Source organism: Aethalodelphis obliquidens, unplaced genomic scaffold (genome assembly GCF_003676395.1).
Source record: "Aethalodelphis obliquidens isolate GAN/ISIS:26980383/991018 unplaced genomic scaffold, ASM367639v1 scaffold14, whole genome shotgun sequence".
In the NCBI taxonomy this organism is placed as follows: Eukaryota; Metazoa; Chordata; class Mammalia; order Artiodactyla; family Delphinidae; genus Aethalodelphis; species Aethalodelphis obliquidens.
The window spans coordinates 28,397,012-28,420,014 of record NW_020837958.1 but is presented as its reverse complement, the minus strand read 5'-3'; the positions used below and the strand labels follow the sequence as shown (position 1 = coordinate 28,420,014).

General features: G+C 37.1%; 1 protein-coding gene across 9 annotated transcripts in view; it reads right to left on the bottom strand.

Annotated features, from left to right (window-relative positions):
* PIK3C2A (phosphatidylinositol-4-phosphate 3-kinase catalytic subunit type 2 alpha) overlaps positions 1 to 23,003 on the bottom strand; it is a 105,053-nt gene that overhangs the window by 34,360 nt on the left and 47,690 nt on the right. For all 9 annotated transcript variants that reach the window (XR_003434520.1, XR_003434519.1, XM_027115283.1 and 6 more), the window contains 11 exons: positions 22,753 to 22,856; positions 16,892 to 17,049; positions 15,296 to 15,416; positions 14,533 to 14,644; positions 13,302 to 13,381; positions 13,108 to 13,171; positions 6,021 to 6,164; positions 4,152 to 4,200; positions 3,861 to 4,071; positions 1,521 to 1,643; positions 264 to 431 (listed from right to left, as the gene is read on the bottom strand). Coding sequence is in view for 7 of the 9 variants with exons in the window: in XM_027115283.1 (XP_026971084.1) it covers positions 264 to 431; positions 1,521 to 1,643; positions 3,861 to 4,071; positions 4,152 to 4,200; positions 6,021 to 6,164; positions 13,108 to 13,171; positions 13,302 to 13,381; positions 14,533 to 14,644; positions 15,296 to 15,416; positions 16,892 to 17,049; positions 22,753 to 22,856 (1,334 nt within the window). In the remaining 2 variants the exon portion in view is untranslated. The remainder of the gene's footprint in view (positions 1 to 263; positions 432 to 1,520; positions 1,644 to 3,860; positions 4,072 to 4,151; positions 4,201 to 6,020; positions 6,165 to 13,107; positions 13,172 to 13,301; positions 13,382 to 14,532; positions 14,645 to 15,295; positions 15,417 to 16,891; positions 17,050 to 22,752; positions 22,857 to 23,003) is intronic.

Below are 23,003 nucleotides of genomic sequence, written 5' to 3'. Positions count from 1 at the left end.
GAATGAATTGGCTGCTGCTTTTCTTCTGGAATAGTGAGTGGCAAACAATCCTTTGAATACCCATATAGATATGTTCAAACTATAGCAGTACAACTTTGGTTTCCTCTGTGTCTCTGAAATGACCTCCTTTAATCACATCAGAAAAAATGAGGCAACTCATTATCTCATCACGTACGTCACTGTTCCCCACTCCACTCTCTACCCAATTCTCATGCTGCAGGTGTGTCCACAGTAACTCACCATTACAACTCAGTAACACTTACCGTTTAAAGTCAAAAAGAGGTAAAGAAACTTTGCCCAAAGCTTCTGGCCCCTTTCTCTGCTTATTAGAATCAGGGGAACTTCCACTGCTCTGATTTAAAATTCCAAAAAGAGTAAGGTGAAGTAGTGATTCTAATGGCAATTGTGATATCTGGATGGGAAAAATGATTCTATGGGGGGAAAATGTATTAATAGAAAAAACAAATTAGACTGAATATGAAGTTTAATGCTTTAACGAGACTGACAATCTTAGGTATTTTATTTGACTCATCAAATAATCTTTAATCCTGAGTAACCTTTACTTAAGCAGTAAGCTTCGCTAACAAATACTATAAAAATCTTAAATAAATTTCATTATAATTTCAAACACATAACATTTCTCTCTTCAAAAATTTGTTAATACCTTTACTTAAGACTGGCAATGTCAATTTCTAGGCAAAATAATAATCATTTTTATTTCCTTTAGGAAAAGCTAGATGAATGTTTGAGTATTTCTGATTCGAGATTTACGTGTGCACATACATACACAGACAGACATATATGTTTACCAGTGTTTTGTTTTTGTTTTTTTTAAATCTGAAAGGACACATAAGGCCAATAGTGGTCACTCTGAGGAGCGATGAGATGGTTAAGAGTGAAAAATAAAGTGACACTTTCCACCCCACATGCATTTTTGTATTATTTGATTGCTTTCACAGACATGTGCTATTTTTATAATTAAAAAAATAAAAGAAAAATAGGAAACCATTAAATAAATGCAGAAAAAAAGTAAAAAGTTCTGCAATTGCCTCCTTGTCTAAATAATGAAAGCATTCCCTTAGTTTGAAGACAATATTTTAAAAATATTAACAGTGCAAAATATCATCTTGTACATGGATTTAAGATAATTTTAAAAATCTGTTAACCAAGAACTAGGCTTCCTATATACAGTGTTACAGAATAAATACTGAGCTAAAGCAATGTTATAAAAAACCATCTTTGTAGAATTATACGTAACTTTAACTTGACAAAGCCCAGTAAGAATTGATGGCACCTTCTGCAATTTAACAATATGAAGATTTAAAAGAATATTTCAGAGTTTTAAATGAGAATTTCAGTCCATTCGATAGAATTGTATCTAGAAGAGACTTTAAGATATCAGTAAGAATTTAATGAATTTTAATGGAACTTATAATTAAAACTGAAAGCTGTATGCATAAATGAATAAAAGTAAAGAACACGGCATACTGAAAGAATAAAAAGCCAGAAATTTCACTTACAGTTCATCCCATTTAATAAGATAGAAGAAATTCTTATAAGTGCCAACCTTCTTTGATTGAATAGGTTTAAAAAGATCCTTTCCATTGTAAGTCAGGGAACATATCAAGAAGTATTTTTCATAACTGAGAAAAGAGATTAATTTAATTTTTATTTGATAATACAAATTAGTTAACTAATCAAATATGTATCATTAGCCATTCTTACCTAAAAGTGACTATTATCTGAAATAATTTGGTTACCATTCACTTGAATTTATGGAAAAACATCTAAAATTTAACTATTGCAAATCCTACAAAAATAGAGGCATAGCAAAGGCATAGTTCCGAAGGGAACATATATCACTAGGTGCCAGTCTAAAGGAGCCGTATTGATACCAGCTGGAGAATTTATCTCAATTTTGTGCTCAGTTAGTTACTAGCTTTAGATTTTAGTTAAATGACACTGAATAATTCTTCATTTCTAGGTAAATTCTAGGAAGTAATAGTACAAACATTTATCTCCCCTAGGTGCTATTTTCCTTTGCTAAGCCACTGAAATAGAGTCGGTTTAGCATATTAATGGTGCATGGGCCTGACTTGCACTGAGCCAGTCTTCCTACTCTATTAGGAGGCTTCCATCCAAGGGGACAGATGCTATTGCATTCTTTCACTGGACAGCAATGATTTAGCCCCTAACTGCTACAAGTACAAAGCCGGGTAATACAGTCAGGCAATCTTGTAGAGCAGGAGTTTTAGGTTCAATAAAACTGTATTCTACTAGTACTCTAACCTACTGCTAGGCTTACCCATTAACCATTTTGTTCATACAATCTGTTAATCATTCTAAATATATTTCAAATCTAATCTCACTGGTTCACATAGCTAACTATTTAATTGCTTTTCTCAACCTTCTCCTTTTTTTTTTTTTTTTGGCCACGCTGCTCGGCTTGCATCATCTTAGTTCCCCAACAAGGAATTGAACCCATGCCCTGGGCAGTGCAAGCACGGAATCCTAACCACTGGAACCACCAGGGAATTCCCTCAACCTCTTTTTAAATCAGCATTGTATTGGGAGTTCCCTGGTGGGCTAGTGGTTAGGATTCCAAGCTTTCATTACTGTGGCCCAGGTTCAATCCCTGGTCAGGGAACTGAGATCCCGCAAGCTGTGCGGAGTGGCCAAAAAAAAAAATCAGCATTGTATTAACTTTCTTTCCATCTTAATTATCACTGTGTTGTTTTCTACTGAGTATTTGTTCTCCTCATTAGTGTCGCTAAATTTAATTGTGTGTATACATGGTTTTGTATGGAGGATGTGGAGGGTATTATCTCTGTAACTATTTAAAAGAATGAAATACCTTTAGACACCAATAGTACCCATTTAAATGCAAGTTCCAAGAGGGCAAAGATTTTTTGCTGCCTTGTTTACTGCTGAATCCCTAGTACTAAGAATACTGCCCACAGATGGTGCTCAGTAAATATTTACTGAATGAATTAATATACACTTTCAAGTCATTATATTATATATTACCTAATGCTCAGTTTATGTTCTAAAGCAGAATTTATGTTTGGTATCTATAACTAGGCTTTATTTTATAGCTATTATATATATATATAGCTATTATAAAACAATTTCATTAAAAATATTCAATTTGGGGGCTTCCCTGGTGGCACAGTGGTTGAGAGTCCGCCTGCCGATGCAGGGGACACGGGTTCGTGCCCCAGTCCAGGAGGATCCCACATGCCGTGGAGCGGCTGGGCCCGTGAGCCATGGCTGCTGGGCCTGCACGTCCGGAGCCTGTGCTCTGCAACAGGAGTGGCCACAACAGTGAGAAGCCCGCGTACCGCAAAAAAGAAAAAAAAATTCAATTTGGGCTTTTCAGTTTATACTAGTCTTTTCCTAATAAGTTGAAGGTGGCAAACTTTTTGGCACTGACAAAAAAATCAAAAAGGAAAAACCCATATTAAAAATTCAATAGAAGAAATATGCTCTTGCATACTTCAAAGTCTAGCAAAGAGTAAATTGTAAACTACTAAAGAGGGACAAAAATGTGCTATAGTCCCATTACCCTGGTTCTAAAGGAAAGGCAGAAACAGCAGTCATAAATTGACTAATTTATTAACTAGCATTTGCCCTTGTAAGTTTAAACATATTTTCCTGCCTTTTCTGTACGTAGTGGGGGTGATATATTTTATTAGAACAGCATCAAACATCTCTGTAATTTTTAGGAAAACCACAAAGGTATCTGGTGGATCACGTATCATCCATTTAAATGCCAAGGTAACAGTGGATGCTGACATTTTTCAAGATTAGATTAGCTTCTAGGTGAAGCTATACATATCTCCTTTTAAATAGTTACTTACTTTGATACCCAGTTACTCGAAATTCCATGTGCAGCAAAAATTGTAAACTGGAGCTGTTCCATTGTGGTCCATGCTTCCTTGATGTTCCTGTTACTGTGGGCACAGTCTACAGAACCCCTACCAGAATTTGCATGGAGTCTGAGAAGATCATAAATTGCTGCAGTTAACTGGTCCATGCTTACTTGAACAGGATTTTCAGGATTCAGTGAGCCTAGGTTTAAAGAAATTGTTAATATAATTCTCTGAAAAAGCAACAATTAGTCCTAAAATTTAAGGAACTTCAATACATACCTCTAGTTGAACTCTTGCTAGTGTCTCCTCCTCCAGACACTGAAGTCACCTGCTTACATACATACAAATTAGTGAGAAAATCACCCATGAGGTAATATAAAATGTTTACCTTTTATCTCAATACATTCATTAAATTCTATATCAAAGAAATCCTTCATAGGAGAAACTTCCCAAGTGTCTGCAGAATAAAACAATAAAAAAAGACTGCAAAAAGAAAATGAATATCCCAAATCAAATAAAGAGATGATTTTTTTTTCTTTGCGGTACGCGGGCCTCTCACTGCTGCAGCCTCTCCCGTTGCGGAGCACAGGCTCCAGACGCACAGGCTCAGCGGCCACAGCTCATGGGCCCGGCTGCTCCGTGGCATGTGGGATCTTCCCGGACCAGGGCACGAACCCGTGTCCCCTGCATCAGCAGGTGGACTCTCAACCACTGCGCCACTAGGAAGCCCAGAGATGACTTTTAATATGAAGAAAATGCATTTCCATTACTTGCTCTACTATTAGCATGATAAGCATATCCTTAAAGAAACTAGACTCTACTTATTACCCTTTAGTGTCTCAAAAAAAGCTCTTATAATTATTCGAATTGAGCTCTCCTACTCTCTGCTCCTTTATCCAGCAAATGAATATAATGAGTAGAAGCCTCAGACAACATTAGGACCATGGCAGTTTATCACCTCCAAGTGATTTCAGACATATTTTTTAATTTATAAAAACAAGCACATAATAAGAAAGGAAAAAACAAACAAACAAAACACGAGAGATCCAAATTTCTATATACCATAAGAATAGGCTCTCTGTGAGAATGAATGGATTAAGCTAGCTCCTAAACATTTGTTGAGGAACATGCCAACAATATAACTTTTCCTTTCTTTAAATTTATCATGTCTTGTGATCCTTCTCTCATCCTTCCAATCAAAGCTATGAACATCCCTCTGAAAATAGTTAATTAAATCCCGGTGGAAACATCATGGGGAGAACTTTTACTAAATGCAACAGTATGATGTCAAGTGAGGGCTCCTAACCTGGTTGCCTCTGAGGCAATTTAAGTCACTATTACTGAGGCTCCTGGGTCTTTCCAATAGGAAGGAGGTATAGTCCAAAGTAGAACTTCCCCGTTGACAATCATGAACACTTCCATCCAGAGGGAGGGAAATGTTAGCTATTACTATCCAGGTCCTTCAAGCGTAGTATTACCTTAAAACCCCAAACCAACTCATTTTTGCCAGAGTTACTCTCTACACACAAAAAGTTCAGTTGGGCATCCACCTATTCAGTGTCAACTCTCACAAAGTTCTTCAAGGCAGTCCATCTCCTCTTAGGAATTCTCCACCTTACCAAGTAAGTGACCAAATCAGCTCAAAAGTAAAAGCCAAAGTTAAAACGGTAACACTTGGGCTTCCCTGATGGCACAGTGGTTAAGAATCTGCCTGCCAATGCAGGAGACATGAGTTCAAGCCCTGGTCCGGTTAGATCCCACATGCCGCAGAGCAACTAAGCTCGTGTGCCACAACTACTGAGCCTGCACTCTAGAGCCCACGAGCCACTACTACTGAAGCCTGTGCGCCTAGGGCCCATGCTCTGTAACAAGAGAAACCACCGCAATGAGAAGCCTGCGCACCACAACGAAGAGTAGCCCCCACTCGCCGCAACTAGAGAAAGCCCGCACGAAGCAAGGAAGACCCGACGCAGCCAATACATACATACATATATACATAAATAAATAAAATTTATTTTAAAACTAAACAAAAAAAAAAAGGTTAACACTTTGTCTAGCAGTAGCAAGAATCTCCCAGTTTAAGTGATAGATGCTCACTTAAGTACATATTTGCGCGTGATAAAATGCTAATTACTAAAAAATACTCACTTCAGCACTTTTACTCCTTGGAAGATTAACTGCTCTCTTTAGCTTCTTTACTGATTCTGTAATGGCAGGAGTCTCCACACCATCTAAAGCACTGCAGATTTTTCTTACAGCTTTAATTACTTGATCTACCACTCTATGTTGGTTCTTTAAAAATAAAAAGTAAAATAAACATAAGCATATGAAATTTAAAGGATCTATTTCAGAGATGAAGTAAAAAACCAGACATTTCAGATGTGCCTAAGAATAGATATCCTTTACTCTTTTGTGATGAAAAAGAAAAGAAACAAGATAGCTTTTCAATTACATAAGTTACTTTGAAATAGGAAAAAAGCAGGCCTGGTTAATTTTCACTCTGCCTGTACAATTATTCATATGCAAATGCCTTTTATTTCTTATTAGAATCAGAAGCAAAAGCAATAAATCACTAACAAATTATGAAATCACTTAAAAAAGCTAGAGTTCTTTTTAATTTTCATTTTGTGAATAATTTCCACATTAAAAACATCAACACTTCTCGCTCTCCTGCAAAAATCTGGTATCAAAAACCAGGTTGTTCAGAGACTGGTCACAAATTAATAACACTGGGCAACAGTTACTAAAAGTGAGTCAACTTTTCAGCATCATTTGCATCTATACAACCAACACTTTCTAAGTCTTGTCTGATGAAAAAACTTCTGTGAGGACAATCCCTCCTTACTATTCAACCACAGATCATTTCACCATGTAAGTATACATGTACAAATATATTATAAAATAATTTTCCTGATGAGGATGATTCAAAAATCCTTCTCCACTCCCCCATCATCGTTTTAAAGTACATATCTCATTAAGAAACAAAAACATTCTTATATAATGGATTAATTCATCAAATATTTACACCAAACTTAAATGCCAAGTACTGTTAGAATGGGCTGAAACTCAGTACTGTTCCATCCCTTAAACATTTAAAATTTTCCACCTTTGAGGCTTGGCTACCATAAACCAAATGTTCTCTTCATCTTCACGTGTAAATGAAACCACCTCATTTTCTCAAATACCCAATTACCTTGCAGTCCTCAGATCCCGAAGGTCCCAATTTTTGCTTACTTGACTTGTATTTCTTATTTTTGCTCTTCCACCTTCATGCAAAAACCTTTCCAGTTTTGAGGCTCATGCCATTCTCCTATACTATTCTCCATCATTTTTTATATGCCAGTTATCAATTTATTGTCTATCAGTTCCAAATCCACCCTTCTTTGCTCTACTCTGTGATACAAGAACTTGACCTTACAAACATTTCTCCTTTGCCAGCTAGCACAATGTTAGGTTTTGTCAATAGAGGGCACTGAAAGGACACTCAAAGGCAATAACAGCAGGAAGGTACTTCTCATCAGGGTTCCAGTCCTCTATTTTTAAATTCAGTATGGAAGCCCAGTGGTCCTCAACTACCCGCTCCAGCTGTACCCTCAAGCCATGCTCCTCCAATCTGACAGCTCTACCAAATTTCTTTGCCATAGGCAACCTGTGTGCTCCTGTGATAGCCATACCCTCTTCAAAGAGGCCAAATTTCAGCCTGGGGCTGAGGGAGAGGCTCTATCATAAGTCCTCAAAGTTCCTTCACTATCCACATTACTCCTCAACGTAGAATTGATAATTGCGCTTCTTTGCACCTGTTACTTCTGGACCCCTCAGAGCAAGGCTGGCACTTTTTTAAGGCCTGACAGCAAATGTTTTAGGCTCTGTGGGTCAAATAGTGTGTCACAATTCAACTCTGCATGAAAACAGACACAGATAACATAAATGAATGAGTAAGGCTGTGTTCCAATAAAACTTTATTTACAAAAACGGGCCAGATTTGTCATGTGAGCCATAATGTGCCAACTCCTGCTTCAGTCCTCTTTTACCCCTTATAGTAATTAATTACCTTTTACTAATTAACAATTCTTTAAATTTCCCTGTTCAAAAAACTACACTATAGTTTCTGTTGCCTGACTTGGCCCCTGACTGACTGATCTGCCTTGCCACTGACATGTGGTCACTTCCCCTACTACATGCCTTATTTTTGCTCTGGACGTTTATCTCTATATTCTATAAGAAGCCTCAGTTACACAAATGTCCATGTGGGGCTTCCCTGGTGGTGCAGTGGTTGGGAGTCCACCTGCCAACGCAGGGGACATGGGTTCAGGCCCTGGTCTGGGAAGATCCCACATGCCACAGAGCAACTAAGCCGTGAGCCACAACTACTGAGCCCTCGTGCTACAACTACTGAAGCCCGTGCTCTGCAACAGGAGAGGCCACCGCCGTGAGAGGCCCGTGCACGGCAACGAAGAGTGGTCCCCTGCTCGCCGCAACTGTAGAGGGCCCACACGCAGCAACAAAGACCCAACACAGCCAAAAAAACCTGTCAATGTTGAAAAATTCACAGCATCTTCAACCCCATAATTGTACCCTATCAGAATCTTAACCACAATACCATATTCTGATCATAATCTCCTTTGCTTCCAGCCCTCACACCCTCATTCTGACCAAACCTGTTCTCTGAGCTCAGAGACTTCTCTGCTTCTTCTACCAGGCAGCTAGTTCTTCTAAAGAAAATCTCACAACCATAAAGATCCAACAGTCTCCAATTTCAGCAGGCATCTGCATGCCATTTAACGTTCCTTTTACAAGCCCTGGTCAGCTCTCTTTCCCATTCCCCTTAGAAGATGAAGCCAACCATTATTCCTTGCCTCAAAACCCCTACTTGCCACCCTAACTTCATTTTAGTGAAATAAATTAACATCTTATCCCTAGAAAACTAAGACCAGGAGGGATCAGAACTTTTCAACTTCCTGACCTCTCCCATAAACCTACCTAAGAGAAATCAAGACATACATCCACACAAAGACTTATACATGAATGTTTATAGCAGCATTATTCATAATAATCAAAAACTACAAACATTCAAAATGTCAGTTATTGGGTAACTGGATAAATAAAATGTGGTATATCCATACAATGGAAGTATTCAGCAATAAAAAAAAAAATTGTGGATACATACTACATGGACAGAGCTTAAGAACAGTATGGTATGTGAAAGAAATCACATGTAAAAGATTACATAAGGTATGATTCCATTTACAGGAAACCTCCATTAAAGGCAAACCTACTGAGACGGGAACCAGATCAGTAGTGGTTTGGAGCTGAGGATGGGAATGGGGAATGACTGGAAAGTAGTACACGGAAACTTCTGGGAGTGATGAAAATATCCTAAAAGTGGACTGTAGTGACAATTATACAACTCTATGCATTTGCTAAAAGAATCATTGAATTGTACACATCCAATGGGTAAATTTTACAGTATATAAATTATACCTCAATAAAGCTATACAGAGTCACTATTATTTCTGATAAGATGGTCAGTGAAGAGCTCTCTGATTAGACAACATTTGAGCACAGACGTTAATAAACTGACAGGGTAAGTCATGCAAGTATCTGGGGAAAGAGCATTAAAAGAAGGGATAAGCACAAGGGTCCCAGCTGGGGAGCATACCTGCAGATCAGCTAGAACAAAGGAAGAAAGGGGAAGGAAGCCAGATCAGAGAGGTAGTGGGTCAGAATGTGTAGGGCCTTGAAGCAACAATTAGGGATTTGAATTTTACTGACTGAGGTGGTAAACAGTATTTTGAACAAAAGAGTGGCATGATTTAATATTTTTAAGGGTTTACAAATTTTATTAATTTTTTCAAAGAACCATCTTTTGGCTTTGATTTTCTCTTATTTTACATTTGCTTTCTGTGATTATATTCATTTTTTTAAATTTTTTTTTATTTTGGAACAATTTTAGATTTACAGAAAAGTTGCAAGAATAGTAAAGAGAGTTCTCATTCAACATTAAAGGAAAATGGGTTAAGTAACTTCTTACATAACCATGTTAAATTTGTCAAAACTAAGACATTAACACTCATTAAATTACTATTACCTAAACTGCAGGCTTTCTTCAGATTTCACCAGTTTTTCCAGTAATGTATTTTTCCTCTTCTAAGATACAATCCAGGATACCACATTGCATTTAGTGATATATTTTTAAAAGATAATTTTGGTTGCCTATTGAAGACAGGCTATAGAAGGACACGTAGAAGCTGGAAGACCAGTAAGGAACTGCTGTTAACTACTATAGCTGACTAGGAGTATAGTTTTGGTAGTGATGAAGGGTGGTCACATTCTGAATGTATTTTCGAGGCAGAGCTGACAGGAATGGGACTGCATATGGGATGTGAAATATCTTTTTCTTGAGAAATAAAATATGACTACAAGGTTTTGGCCTGAGCAAATGGAAGGACAGAGTTGCCATTTATTAAGAAGGGGAAGACTGATGAATAGATATGAAGGATAGCATAAAAATTCAGTTTCATATATCTTAAATTTGAGATGTCAGACATTCATATAAAAATATCAAGTAATAGACACTTGAATCTGAAGTGATGATCAACATATGTAGGGTATTTAAGGACATGAGATTAAACGAGATCACCTACGATGTGAATACAGAGAGAAGAAGAGGTCCTAGAGCTGAGCACCCCGGGCATTCTAATGTTCTGGAGGTCAGGAAGATAAGGAGATGATAAGGAGCTTCGAAGCCACAAGTAAGAGTGAACACAGAGCAGACACTGGAAGTAGGAGAACCAAGAATGTGGTATCCCAGAAGCCATGTGAGTGTTTCAAGAAGGAAGAAACGATCAACTCTATCAAACACGATAGAAAAGTTGAGAAAAAGAAAGACTAAGAACTTATTACTGGAATCCTGATCATTGAAGTCCTTGATGATCTTAAGTGCAGTTTCAGAGAACCGTTGAGAATGAAAGCCTGGTTGGAGTGGGTTCATAAGAGAGTGAGAAGAGAGGAAGTATAAGCAGAAAAAACAGATTAACTTTCAAGTTTTGTTATAAGGAGAACAGAGAAGTAGGGTGATTGCTGCAGGGGGATGTGGATTTTTTGTTTTATTATAAGATGGGAGTATACCCATGGCTCCATCCTTGAACTTTTTTTTTTTTCTCTACCTGCAGTGGTTTTCTTGGTGATCTCATCCAGTTTTATGGCTGCAAAATATTTATATTCTGATGATTCCCCAGTTTCTTATCTCCAGCCTGGATCTCCTCCATTAAATTCCACACTCATATCCAACTGCCTACTCAATATCACTACTTGGATGAATAACAGTCATCTCAAACAAAATGTCCAAAACTGAGTTCAGGTCTTCCCCACAAACCTGTTCTTCTCTCAGTTTTCTACATCTCACTAAAAGCAACTCCAAATTTCCAAATGCTCAGGTAGAAAACCTTGGAATTATGCTTCTCTCTCTCTCTCATGCTCCACATCCAATCTATTGGTAAATCCTCCTAGCATTAACTTCAAAATTGTCACAGAATTCAACCCCGTCTCATCACTTCTGGTCCAAGCCATCATTCTCTCTCCTGTGACTAAAAAAAAATCTTCCTCATTCGTTTCCACTATTGCCCCCTTCCTCACTCTATTCTAGCCTAGCAGACCTTATACATACCAGGCACACTTCTCCCCCAGATAACCAGGTAGCTTCTTCCTCTCCTTCTCCAGTTCTTTACTCAAGTTCATTTTCTCAATGAGGCCTTCTCTGGTTACCTTATTTGAAATTGCAACATTACCCTCCTCTATGTTTCTCTAATAGCACTTACCACCTGATATAACATATACCTTGCTAGTTTATTTTACTCTGTTTCCTCTAACTAGAATGTAAATTCTCTAAAGAGCAAGGATTACAGTTTCTTTTGTCCCCTGCCACATCCTCAGCACCTACAACAGTGCCTTGAGAGAGGAGATACTCAGTAATATTTGTTGGATAAATCAACATAATTATATATTGATAAAAAGTATAACAGTAGCTAGAAATCTGGAGGTCATCCTACACTATTTCTTCTTCTCTTACATCTCATTACCTATCAAAATCTAACCAATTTTATCAACTAAATATTGTTAATCAGTCCCTCCTCTTTACCTGTACCACACTCACTGTCTTTTACCTGGACTACTATCAAAAACTTTCCTCTTTTACCTGGACTACTATCAAAAACTTTCCTAAGTAGTCTCCCTGAAACCAATCCTGCCAAGTTTAAATTTAACTTCCACAATTTGGCCAGAGTGACTTCAGAGCTCAAGACTAAACAAGTCACCCACCCCACCCCACTCCACTTCCTACCCTCTGCTTAAAACACCTTGAATGGCTACAGGAGGGGTCAACAAACTCTTCCTGTAAAATGAAAATAGTAAATAGTTCAGGCTTTGCAGGACATATGGTCTCTGTCCCAAATACTCAACTTTAGTATTAGAGCACAAATGCAGTCATAGAAAATATGTAAACAAATGGATGTGGCTGTGTCCCCCAAATTTTTCTTTACAAGAATGGGAAGTGGACTGGATATGGCCCCCGATCTGGAGAATAAAGTAAAACTCCTTCACATGAATTATATGGTGGTAATTTATATCTGGCTATTTCCAATTTCATCTTTCAACCTTCACTTCACACTTTGTATCAGAGAAGTGCTTACACTTCCACATATGTATCGCACCTATGTACTTTTGTTCACATGCCCTTCCCAACTATCTTCTAGCTAACTCATACTGTTTAAGACTTGGCTCCGGCAGCATCCCTTCTTAGAGGCCTTCCTTGAACCTTCAAGTTGGGAGAAGTGCCCCTCATCAATCTCTCAAAGGACGCCAAAACATACCTCTATTCTACATTTACTATGCTGAAATTCTGTTTAAATCTTTCATGGCTAGTTTTAAGTTCCTGGTAGGTGGGGATTAGGTCATTCATTCTCATAACTCCAGCATCTAGCATATAGCAAGTATTCAATAAATGCTTTTTGAATTGAAGTGAAGGTTCCTCCTAGTAATAAAGCTCAGGTAACTCAAGCACTACTGAGAATTTTTGTTAATATGTTGGGTCAGAAAACAAGTTATCAAATATCAACTTCAAGAATATAGTTTAAATAGTCCTTCTAAAATATTTAATCTAATTCCAACATTAGTATTTAAGAGTGTACAGAGAAAAGAATCTTTAAATCATCAAGCCAAAATGTGAATTAAGACTTACTTCAATTTGAAGAGCCAGTTCCACTTGGTTGTGATAAGAATCTAAAAGTTCTTCAACAGGATGTCTGAAATAAAGAAGTTATTGTGGCTGAAAGATACCATATGCAAAAATGATTGTTTTATTCACCAAAATAAGTGCATTCACATCCAAAAGTAACGTCTGAAAACCTGAAATTAATGTTTTAGATGCCACACCTTGTCGTGACTTCTTTATAAGGTTTTTCTATTTGATGCAGGTGTTTGTTTAAATCCACAGGTGTTTCATCATCTTCTGCCTAAATAAACATACAGACAAATGTTTACCAAATAATGAAATCCATTCTTTGGTCTTTCTATTGCCAAATTAAGTAAGGTTAAGCGTATGATAAATTCTTGAAATGAAAGTGACTTTTGAGAACCGAGGCCTCTGCTATAGAGAGAGAATGGAGAGCTAAAAGCACTTTTAAAGATGGCGGACAGCCAAATGAAGGTGGGGTGGGAACCAGATGAGAAGAGATCATCTGAATTTCTGCATTTTTTATAATGATAACCAAATTTCCTTCTACCTTACCTTCAATAAATAAGGCACTGGTCTCTTCAACCATAACCCTTATTATTCAAAATACTCAAAAACATCATGCCTTAAGAAACTGAAAAGAGAAGTTACTAATGATTGTTAAAATGTACTGAGTTTTGTGAAATAGTTTCCACCCAAGTGAAATAAATTCTACCTAACATAGGAGCAAAACCTAGGAAAATAAAGAAAAGAGAAAGTAGAAATGATTGATATTTTTCCTCCTAAAATTCTACCAAATGAATGATTCTCTTTAGAGGTTAAAAGTCATCAAGTGTTTATACAGTAATAAAATGGCCTAATTTCTTGCATTCTATTTTGCTTTAACCTCAAAAGAAAGTACTATAGTTTTAAAACAGAGAATTAGTTTTCATTTTGTGAAAAATAATATATTTTTCTCAGTTTGGTGCAAAGGTCAATGTGGATCTTTTTCTCCCCAAAACCATATTTAGCATTCAAAATCTTTCTTCTTCCTCATTTCTCCTTGACTGACCCTGATGTTTTCATTGTGTAACTTGTGTAAAACTATTACAAGCCAAACTTTTATAATTCCTCCACTTTGATTTTCAAACATGCCTCCAACTCTGAGTAGTATGCTACCTAAACCTCCATGATTGAAAGTCTCCCCCCGGTCTGCTAAAACTCTCCCCACATCTGCTTTATCCTGTAGGGGATAAAGCGTGCCTCACTCCCAGTCAAACCCAAAACTCTCAGAGCACGTACACATTGCAAATTGGCTGATTAGCAATTATTTAGAATTACATATTAATCCAAACTAATATTAATCTAAAATTAATATTTAATAATATCTAAATTAATCTAAAATTATTTAGATTCAACCAAATGCCATTCAGTTACAGGGTACACACTCACTGTTCGGGCCAGATTTTGGCACATTGCGCTGAAGGTCAAAAGTTGTAGTTTAATCTCCGTGTCCCATTTTCGACAGTTTTGAATATGTTCATGACTTCCAAGACAATGATTACTGTTAAAATATATCAATTATTCGTCAATGTTATTCTCCTCAAACTAGAAATTATACAGGTGAGAGTAAAATGTAAATTTTACTCATCAGGAATTGAAGAGAATGGTAAAATACAGAGACTTTTTTAACCAAGTGTGAGCATTTAAATAGAGAAATAATTCTACATGAGAAGAGTTAAAGCAAAGAAGAAAGAAGATGAAGACAAACAAGGAAAAAAAACAGGGACAGAGCATTTCTAGTAGGTTCAGAAAAAGATTCATATAATGATTATTTCAGGCAACTAAAAGGAAATCACAACTAAACACTGTGTATAAAGTAATACTGCATGCTACAAAGGGAAAATGGAGTCCCTAATGATGTAACTATTTGCCTCTCTGCAGAAAGAAAAACAACTTTAAATTCACTTGTCAACCAATTGCCCACCATTCTTCCCATCTAAGACTATCAGCTTCTTAAGGGCAAGATCCTCTACTGTCTTAGACACAATGTCTTGGACAACGTATATCTTAATATAAGTTAACTGATCCAATACACCAATTCACTAGGACCCAATGTGGTTTTAGATTATAAATTTAACTTGAAATTTTTCTAATTTAATCCATTAAAATGAAATTTCCAAAAATGTTGCTCAATAATTAAATGAATACTTACTTCTGTAGCACTTCCTCTTGACCACAAACTTTAAGAACATAGCTGCCAACATCTACTTGATTCAAGTCATCATGTACCCAGCAAAGGGCTTGCATTATTATGATTTCTACAGTAGAACTCACTGTAAAAGAGTTAGTCATCATTTTCATTGTATACATTCAACACTAAGTATATACCTATTCAGACTGTATGTCTTACAATCTAAAACAGCACTATATAAGAGAACTATAATGCAGGTCACATATGTAATTTAAAATTTTCTAGTAGCCATGTTGAAGAAAGTAAAAAGAAACAGATGAATCTAATTTCAATAATATATTTTATTTAACCTAATATATCCAAAATATCATTTCAATATATAATTAGTATTTCAAAATTACTAATGGGATATCTTACATTCTCTTTTCAAAGTAAGTCTTTGAATTCCAGTGTGTATTTTACACTTATAGCACATCTCAATCTATATTAGCCATATTTCAAGTAATCAATAGTCACATGTAGCTAGTGGTTATCGTATTAGACAGGGCAGATCTAAGCTAAGAAAGCCACCTCTGTTTTACAGACTCCTCCAAAAAGGATGACATTTAGCAGTGTCTAGCAAACAATTATTTAAACCAAATCATAAGGAAAAAGAATCACCATTTTAAACATTTGACATTTGCCTGGTGAATTATCCAATGAAGAATAAAAATATAGAAAGTAGGAAGTATTATTCAATTATCATTCTTCACAATAGCTGGATACTAAGATTACAAACCATTAAAAACTAAAGTAACCTATTTCTATACTTAGAGCTTTTATGTTCAACTTAGAAGACAGTGACTACATTCAGAATTCATGAAAATTAACAGCTTGGCAGAAAAGGCCATAAAACCTCTATCTAATACAATAGCTACATTTCTGAACACATTTATATGTATCATAACAGTTATTATTTAAACACACAAAGCACTTCTACTATAAAATGGTTACATTTCTTAAAAGAGATGTACACTATAAATGTGCACATTTATGAAGCATCAAACAATAGGCATTTGATATATTTTTAAATGAATCAGATCTTGATATATCAAGTCAAAATTTGATACAAATCAAAACATTTGCTATCAATGCTTATCCATGCTTATTTCAATCAAGAAGCTTATTGACCTTACTTTCCTTCAATTTTAGTATTAATTCTTACTGCATACGATTCCCCAAACCAAAATTTAAGGTATGTTTAAAGAGAATAAGTCTTCCTTTAGAATATAAAGAATAGGACTATAATTAGCCTTGCTAGCTAATGCTTTTGGGCTTTGGCCAAGAGCCACTGATTAACCAAATTACTCAGCATCTTTCAGAGAAATATGTAGTTATAAAAGTAAACTGTTTTTTCTCTAACCCAAACCACAGAACTATCCATATGAACGCCAATTTCTAGAAAGGGATAACTAATGCATGTTAAGTATTTTACCCCCCCCCCAACACACACAGAGATTTTTAAAGAATACCTAATGATAACTGAGTCAGTTTATTAAAAGAATGATAACATTAACATTTTAAACATTTTCTCCCTAATCAGAGCAAAACAAGATCGTTGGGGAACTATGAACCTACCATCGCATGTAAAGGTAACTGGTAGCTGAAATCCTTCAATTTCAATGGAGACCTTCACGCTAGCATTTTCTCCACATATGTTTCTTTGCACTGTGACTGGACTTAACAAATAGCCTGGATTTGTGCAGTGATTGGTATATGGAAAACTGGTCTTCAATCTATTCACAAAAAACAAGAAATTAAATTCTTTTTTTGAAAGCTGCATTTGAGAGCTCTGAACAAGGCTTTGCATGCTTATAGCCATTCAATTCTGTGTTACTGTCCAATTCTAGAGCAGCTCAGGAGAAATGCAATGAATGGACCCCTGTCAAAACTCCAAAACACCGGCATTTGCCTTTTAAAAAACAGAATCCAAGGAAAGAGATTAAGTACTGCCAGGACCGCTTTGGTAACACTATCAACATCAACAAAACACACACTGGATACACAGCATTAAATGAGGTTCTCTGCTTCAGATTTTTGGCTAAACAGTATAATTTCACAAAATGTACATTTTTAATGAACCACTGACAATACAGGTGATAGACCTAAATTGTAATTGCCAGAGGGATGAAAAGTTTGTTGTCTTTTTAAAATCTTTTTTTCTGACATCCTTTTTCCTACACAGTTTTTGGTTGTTAGCATGATAGAAAAACATAGACAATGGGTTTTTACAGTGCTATGAGGCCTTTATTCCCTCAAAGTGATTTCTAAGACTTAGGGAATGGCAAAAAAATTGCCTGTGAAGTGTTCTTGGTATTCATAGTAGCAAAATAGTTTAAATTTAAATATATAAGGCAGGTGTATGGCTCATCTCCAGATAGCACTTCTATTATCTGAAGACAAAGGAGGATTTGATGCCTTCTTTAAGCCTGTGGGCTTCCCTTAACTGACTTTTTTCTGGAAGTTAGAAGACAAACTCCACTTCTCCCATCTGCTTTTCACAGGGCTATAAACGGAATGAATGCTGGAAGTTTTATCTATTCGCTTCTGTAGAGATTAAAATAATCAAGTTATAGGAACAGAATAAAATAGTTTGAGTTGACAATAAGAAATGTTCTGGAGAGGCAGGCAGCAAGTGTAACTATTTGTGCACTACTGCTAGAGTCAGACTTCCCAAGTTTAAATCCTGTTTGTACTACTTACTAGCTGTGTAATCTTAGGCAAGTTATTCAATCTCCTTGTTGCTTCAGTTTCCTCTTCTATAAAATGGGGATAATACTACTACTAACTTCATGGGGTTGTTGTGAGAATTATGTGAATTAAGTTTATAAGGACACTCAGAACAGTGTCTAGTACATGGTAAGCGTTATAAGCATCTCGTCAAATAAATGAATAAATGAATAAATCTGGTTTCTGCACTGTGATCTTAAGTGCCACAAAGGATCCAATATTAAAAAGAAATGTAATTGAAAAAAAAGGTAATAGAAAGTAATAAACTTAAATTGATGTTGGAAATGCACCTTTAGATATGGACACATTACCTTCAAATATTTGATTGCTGCCAAGCTTACCCCTCTGTAACACAATGACAAGACCTTCACAGGACCCAGCCTAAGATTTTTTATTGTTTCTCACATACTTGGTATTCTTGTTTCCTATGAAACAAGAAATACCACATGAAATAAGATACTCACAGCAAATCACGTAGCTAACTAATATATAAAACGGTAAAGAACTTTATCTATATCCAAGGAAGCCTTCAATTTTCAGAAATCCTTAAGGATGATAAAAGGAAAATCAGAAATTCCTGATGACAGTTCAGAAAACAAGAATTTACTGGACAAAAATTCTAGTGATAAAAAGTTACATATAAAAATGAGGGTTTGGGGCTTCCCTGGTGGCACAGTGGTTAAGAATCCACCGGCCAATGCAGGGGATGTGGGTTCGAGCCCTGGCCCGGGGAAGATCCCACATGCCACGGAGCAACTAAGCCCCTGAGCCACAACTACTGAGCCTGTGCTCTAGAGCCCGCGAGCCACAGCTACTGAGCCTGCGTGCCACACAACTACTGAAGCCCGTGCACCTAGAGCCCATGCTCCGCAACAAGAGAAGCCACGGCAATGAGAAGGCTGCGCACTGCAACAAAGAGTAGCCCCTGCTCACCACAACTAGAGAAACCCCACACACAGCAACAAAGACCCAACGCAGCCAAAAATAAATTAAAAATAAAAATAAATTTATTTTAAAAAATGAGGGTTTTTAATTGAATTAACACTACTTTATAAGAAACTTGAGTCAGCGTCATTTAGAATAAAATTAACTAAATGCAGAGGTGAAAACCTACAGGGAATCCTTGGGATCAAGACATTTTTGTAGAATATAAATATTAGATTGGAACCATATATGAGGAAAGGAAATTAAAGGCTATTCAGAATGACAAGTGTAAAGTGTAGTTTTTCATCTTACCCTAGGGGACCACAAATGAAGCAGAAAAAATTTCCACTGGTATCTAACATTCCTCTGAGAACTTTCTCTGGACCTATGTAACTAGTAGATACAGCAAGTTTTGTCAATTATGATGAGTGTGAAAGGAAAGAAATAAAAGAAATAAAAACAAGAAAAATGCAGTAATAATTAAATGTCCCGATTCAAAGTATTTTACAGAACTTTAAACTGAAAGTGACCCTTGAGATCACTAGTGCAACTCCCTGATTTCACAGAAGCAAAAAAAAAACAAGGCCTAGAAGTAGGCTTAACTGTAAACAAATATCATCCTGACAATCTTACACTAATGTCATAGCTGAATTAAAATAATGAAATTAATCATTTTAGGAGATTTCAAAAAATGAGGCATTTACTAAGAGTATAAACACTTGTTTTTAAAATCTGCACACTGGAAAAAATAGAAAGTGACATTAATTTCTTCAAGACATCAAGACTTCTCCTGACTCCAATCTCCAAGGTCAGAGGGGAATGAAAGAATTTTCTAGAACATGGCTTCAAAAACACCTCTCCCTCTTACTTCTCTGAAACATTTGTTGCAATCCCACTCTAACAGAAATAAATTACAAAAAGAATTCATTGTCTCTAGTTCATCTGAGGTTTTAATATTACAGAAGCCATTTGTGTGTGTGTGCGCGCGCGTGTGCACACATAAATAAAAATGATCATTTTAGCTTAGTGGCAGAGTTTGTGTAAATAACACTAAGATTCAAATGCAGAAAAAAAGGCAGATCACAGAGAGCCTAATTTCTCAACATGCAAAGCTTAAATGCAATAGTCACTCAACACAGTCTAATAGACAAGGTTTGTTTGGAAAGAAAATTTTAAAAACTCGATGAACACATATCAGATTAATACCAAACCATTAAGATAAAACACATACCAGATTAATACCAAACCATTAAGATAAAAGATTATTTCTAAACTGTTAACCACACATACATAATGGTATAATGGAATAAAGGCACAGGTAATTTCTAACACATGCAATTTGCATTCTCAGTCACCTAAATGTCTCTTCTATTTTAAACGTCTACTGAAAAATATGAGTTTTAAAAACACAGTTAAGAGTAACCTTTGGGCTTCCCTGGTGGCGCAGTGGTTGAGAGTCCACCTGCCAATGCAGGGGACGCGGGTTCGTGCCCCGGTCCGGGAAGATCCCACATGCCGCGGAGCGGCTGGGCCCGTGAGCCATGGCTGCTGAGCCTGCGCGTCCGGAGCCTGTGCTCCGCAACGGGAGAGGCCACAGCAGTGAGAGGCCTGCGTACCGCAAAAAAAAAAAAAAAAGAGTAACCTTTTCAGGAAAGAAAAAGTGACTCTACTGATATTTTTCTTCTTTTTTTTCCCTAAGGTATCCTGAAGAAAAGGAATGCTGGTTAAAAGGTGACACACAGGAAGATAGAATTTTAATGAAATGTTACCAATAGTCTAGAAAATCTAGTTAAATATAATAAGTCCCATATCATAAAAATGATGAATATACTCGAAAATGATCTGGGAACCCCCAAACTCTGCTTTGCTTAAACCACACTGGGGAAAATACTGGATTCAGAATAAATCTCCTAGTAGTGATCTACTTTTCCTTCTTTTTTAAAAAAATAAATTTATTTATTTGTTTGTTTTTGGCTGCATTGGGTCTTTGTTGCTGCGCACGGGCTCTCTCTAGTTGCCGTGAGTGGGGGCTACTCTTTGTTGCGGTGGGTAGGCTTCTCATTGCGGTGGCTTCTCTTGCTGCGGAGCACGGGCTCTAGGTGTGTGAGCTTCAGTAGTTGTGGCATGCAGGCTCACTAGTTGTGGCTCACGGATTAGTTGCTCCGTGGCATGTGGGATCTTCCCGGACTAGGGATCGAACCTGTGTTCCCTACATTGGCAGGCGGATTCTTAACCACTGTACCACCAAGGAAGTCCCTACTTTTCCTTCTTTTGATAACAGATCTCATCCAGTTGGCCACAATGTTTGTTGTTCCACTCCCTTCTTCCGTGGGATTTTTCTATCTGGTGCTGACTGAAAGGACTCTCTCCTGTCTGTTAACAAGACCATTAGAATATCAAAGTCTAAGCTATCGGTGGTTATATTCCCTGCCTTCAAAACTCCATCTCTAGTAGAAGCCAACATGCATGGTGAAAGGGCCCAGGGAGAAAAGGGAGGAAGAAGAAGAGTCCAAAGGGAGTAGGGATCAATTACAGTGTGTGAATTCCTGGATCTTGCTGTCACTGAGCTCTGCCCCATCCTCCCTCTTTCTGCTATACGGGTTTGTGAACCAATACATAACCTTCCTTGATTTATGCTAGTTTAAGATGGGTTTCTTGCACTCATAACAGAAGTCCTCACTAATACAGTGAAATGATGGAAAGAAAACACACCAAACCAGAGGTAATGGAGACCTCGCTCTGTTACAGACTAGCTGAGTAAACTTTGGTAGGTAACTTCTCTGAGTCTCAGTTTCTCCATGTATTAAGAACACTGGACACATTTAGGATTAAAAGAACATTTTAGAAATGCATTTTTCTAACCTTCAGAAAATATATTTGCTCCTCTAATCTTGCTTGTTATATCATCTCTTAATTCTAAGTAGGACAATATTTTGAATGCTAGAAAGTTTATGGCAAAACTAAGTCTCCCTATAAAGGCAAAAAAGGCAGGGACTTCCCTGGTGGTCCAGTGGTTAAGAATCCGCCTGCCAACGCAGGGGATACGGGTTTGATCCCTGGTCCACGAAGATCTCACATGCCATGGAGCAACTAAGCCCGCACGCCACAACTACTGAAGCCTGTGCGCTGTAGGGCCCACGCACCACAACTACTGAGCCTGTGCACCTAGAACCCGTGCTCCGCAATAAGAGAAGCCACTGCAGTGAGAAGCCCACGCACCTCAACGTGTGCAGCAATGAAGATCCAGCACAGCCATAAAAAAAAAAAAAAAGGCATTTTCTGGGCTTCCCTGGTGGCGCAGTGGTTGAGAGTCCACCTGCTGATGCAGGGGACACGGGTTCATGCCCTGGTCCGGGAAGATTCCACATGCCGCAGAACGGCTGGGCCCAGTGAGCCATGGCCGCTGAGCCTATGCGTCTGGAGCCTGTGCTCCGCAATGGGAGAGGCCACAACAGTGAGAGGGCTGCGTACCGCAAAAAAAAAAAAAAAAGGCATTTTCTAATTCTAATGAAACTTCTATGTTTAAGCCATATTCTCCCTCGGTAATAGACTATCAGAAATCTACTGTCTGACCTCAATTTTTTCTTCTAAATACTCAGAACACTAACAGGTTCAACTGTAGTTTGTGTTAATGTACCAATTAACTGATTGTTTTGACATTTTAGCCACAGGGAGAAAATAGTTAAAACTTAAAAAATTTTATAATTAGTAGCACTAAGCTGGTTAAGATAAATTTTTAAAAATTACTTAATAAAAAATAATCTTTATAAAGAAAAATTCCTTACTTTGTAATGGATTGACAAAAAGCTGCCACTTCCTCATTCTGTACTTCAATTTCTTGTAGAAGAGAACTTTCAGCTGGCAAAGTACTGGTCCCATTTGGGCCTTTCTGTAATGAAAAAGAGTGTTTTTATTTTAAAAGTAAAAGATCCCCCAAACGCTAAATAGCATATAGCACAAACACATTTTTATAAAAACATGTACAAAAATATGGAGGTAAAATAAATCATATCAGTAACAAAGTTTTAAAGTATGG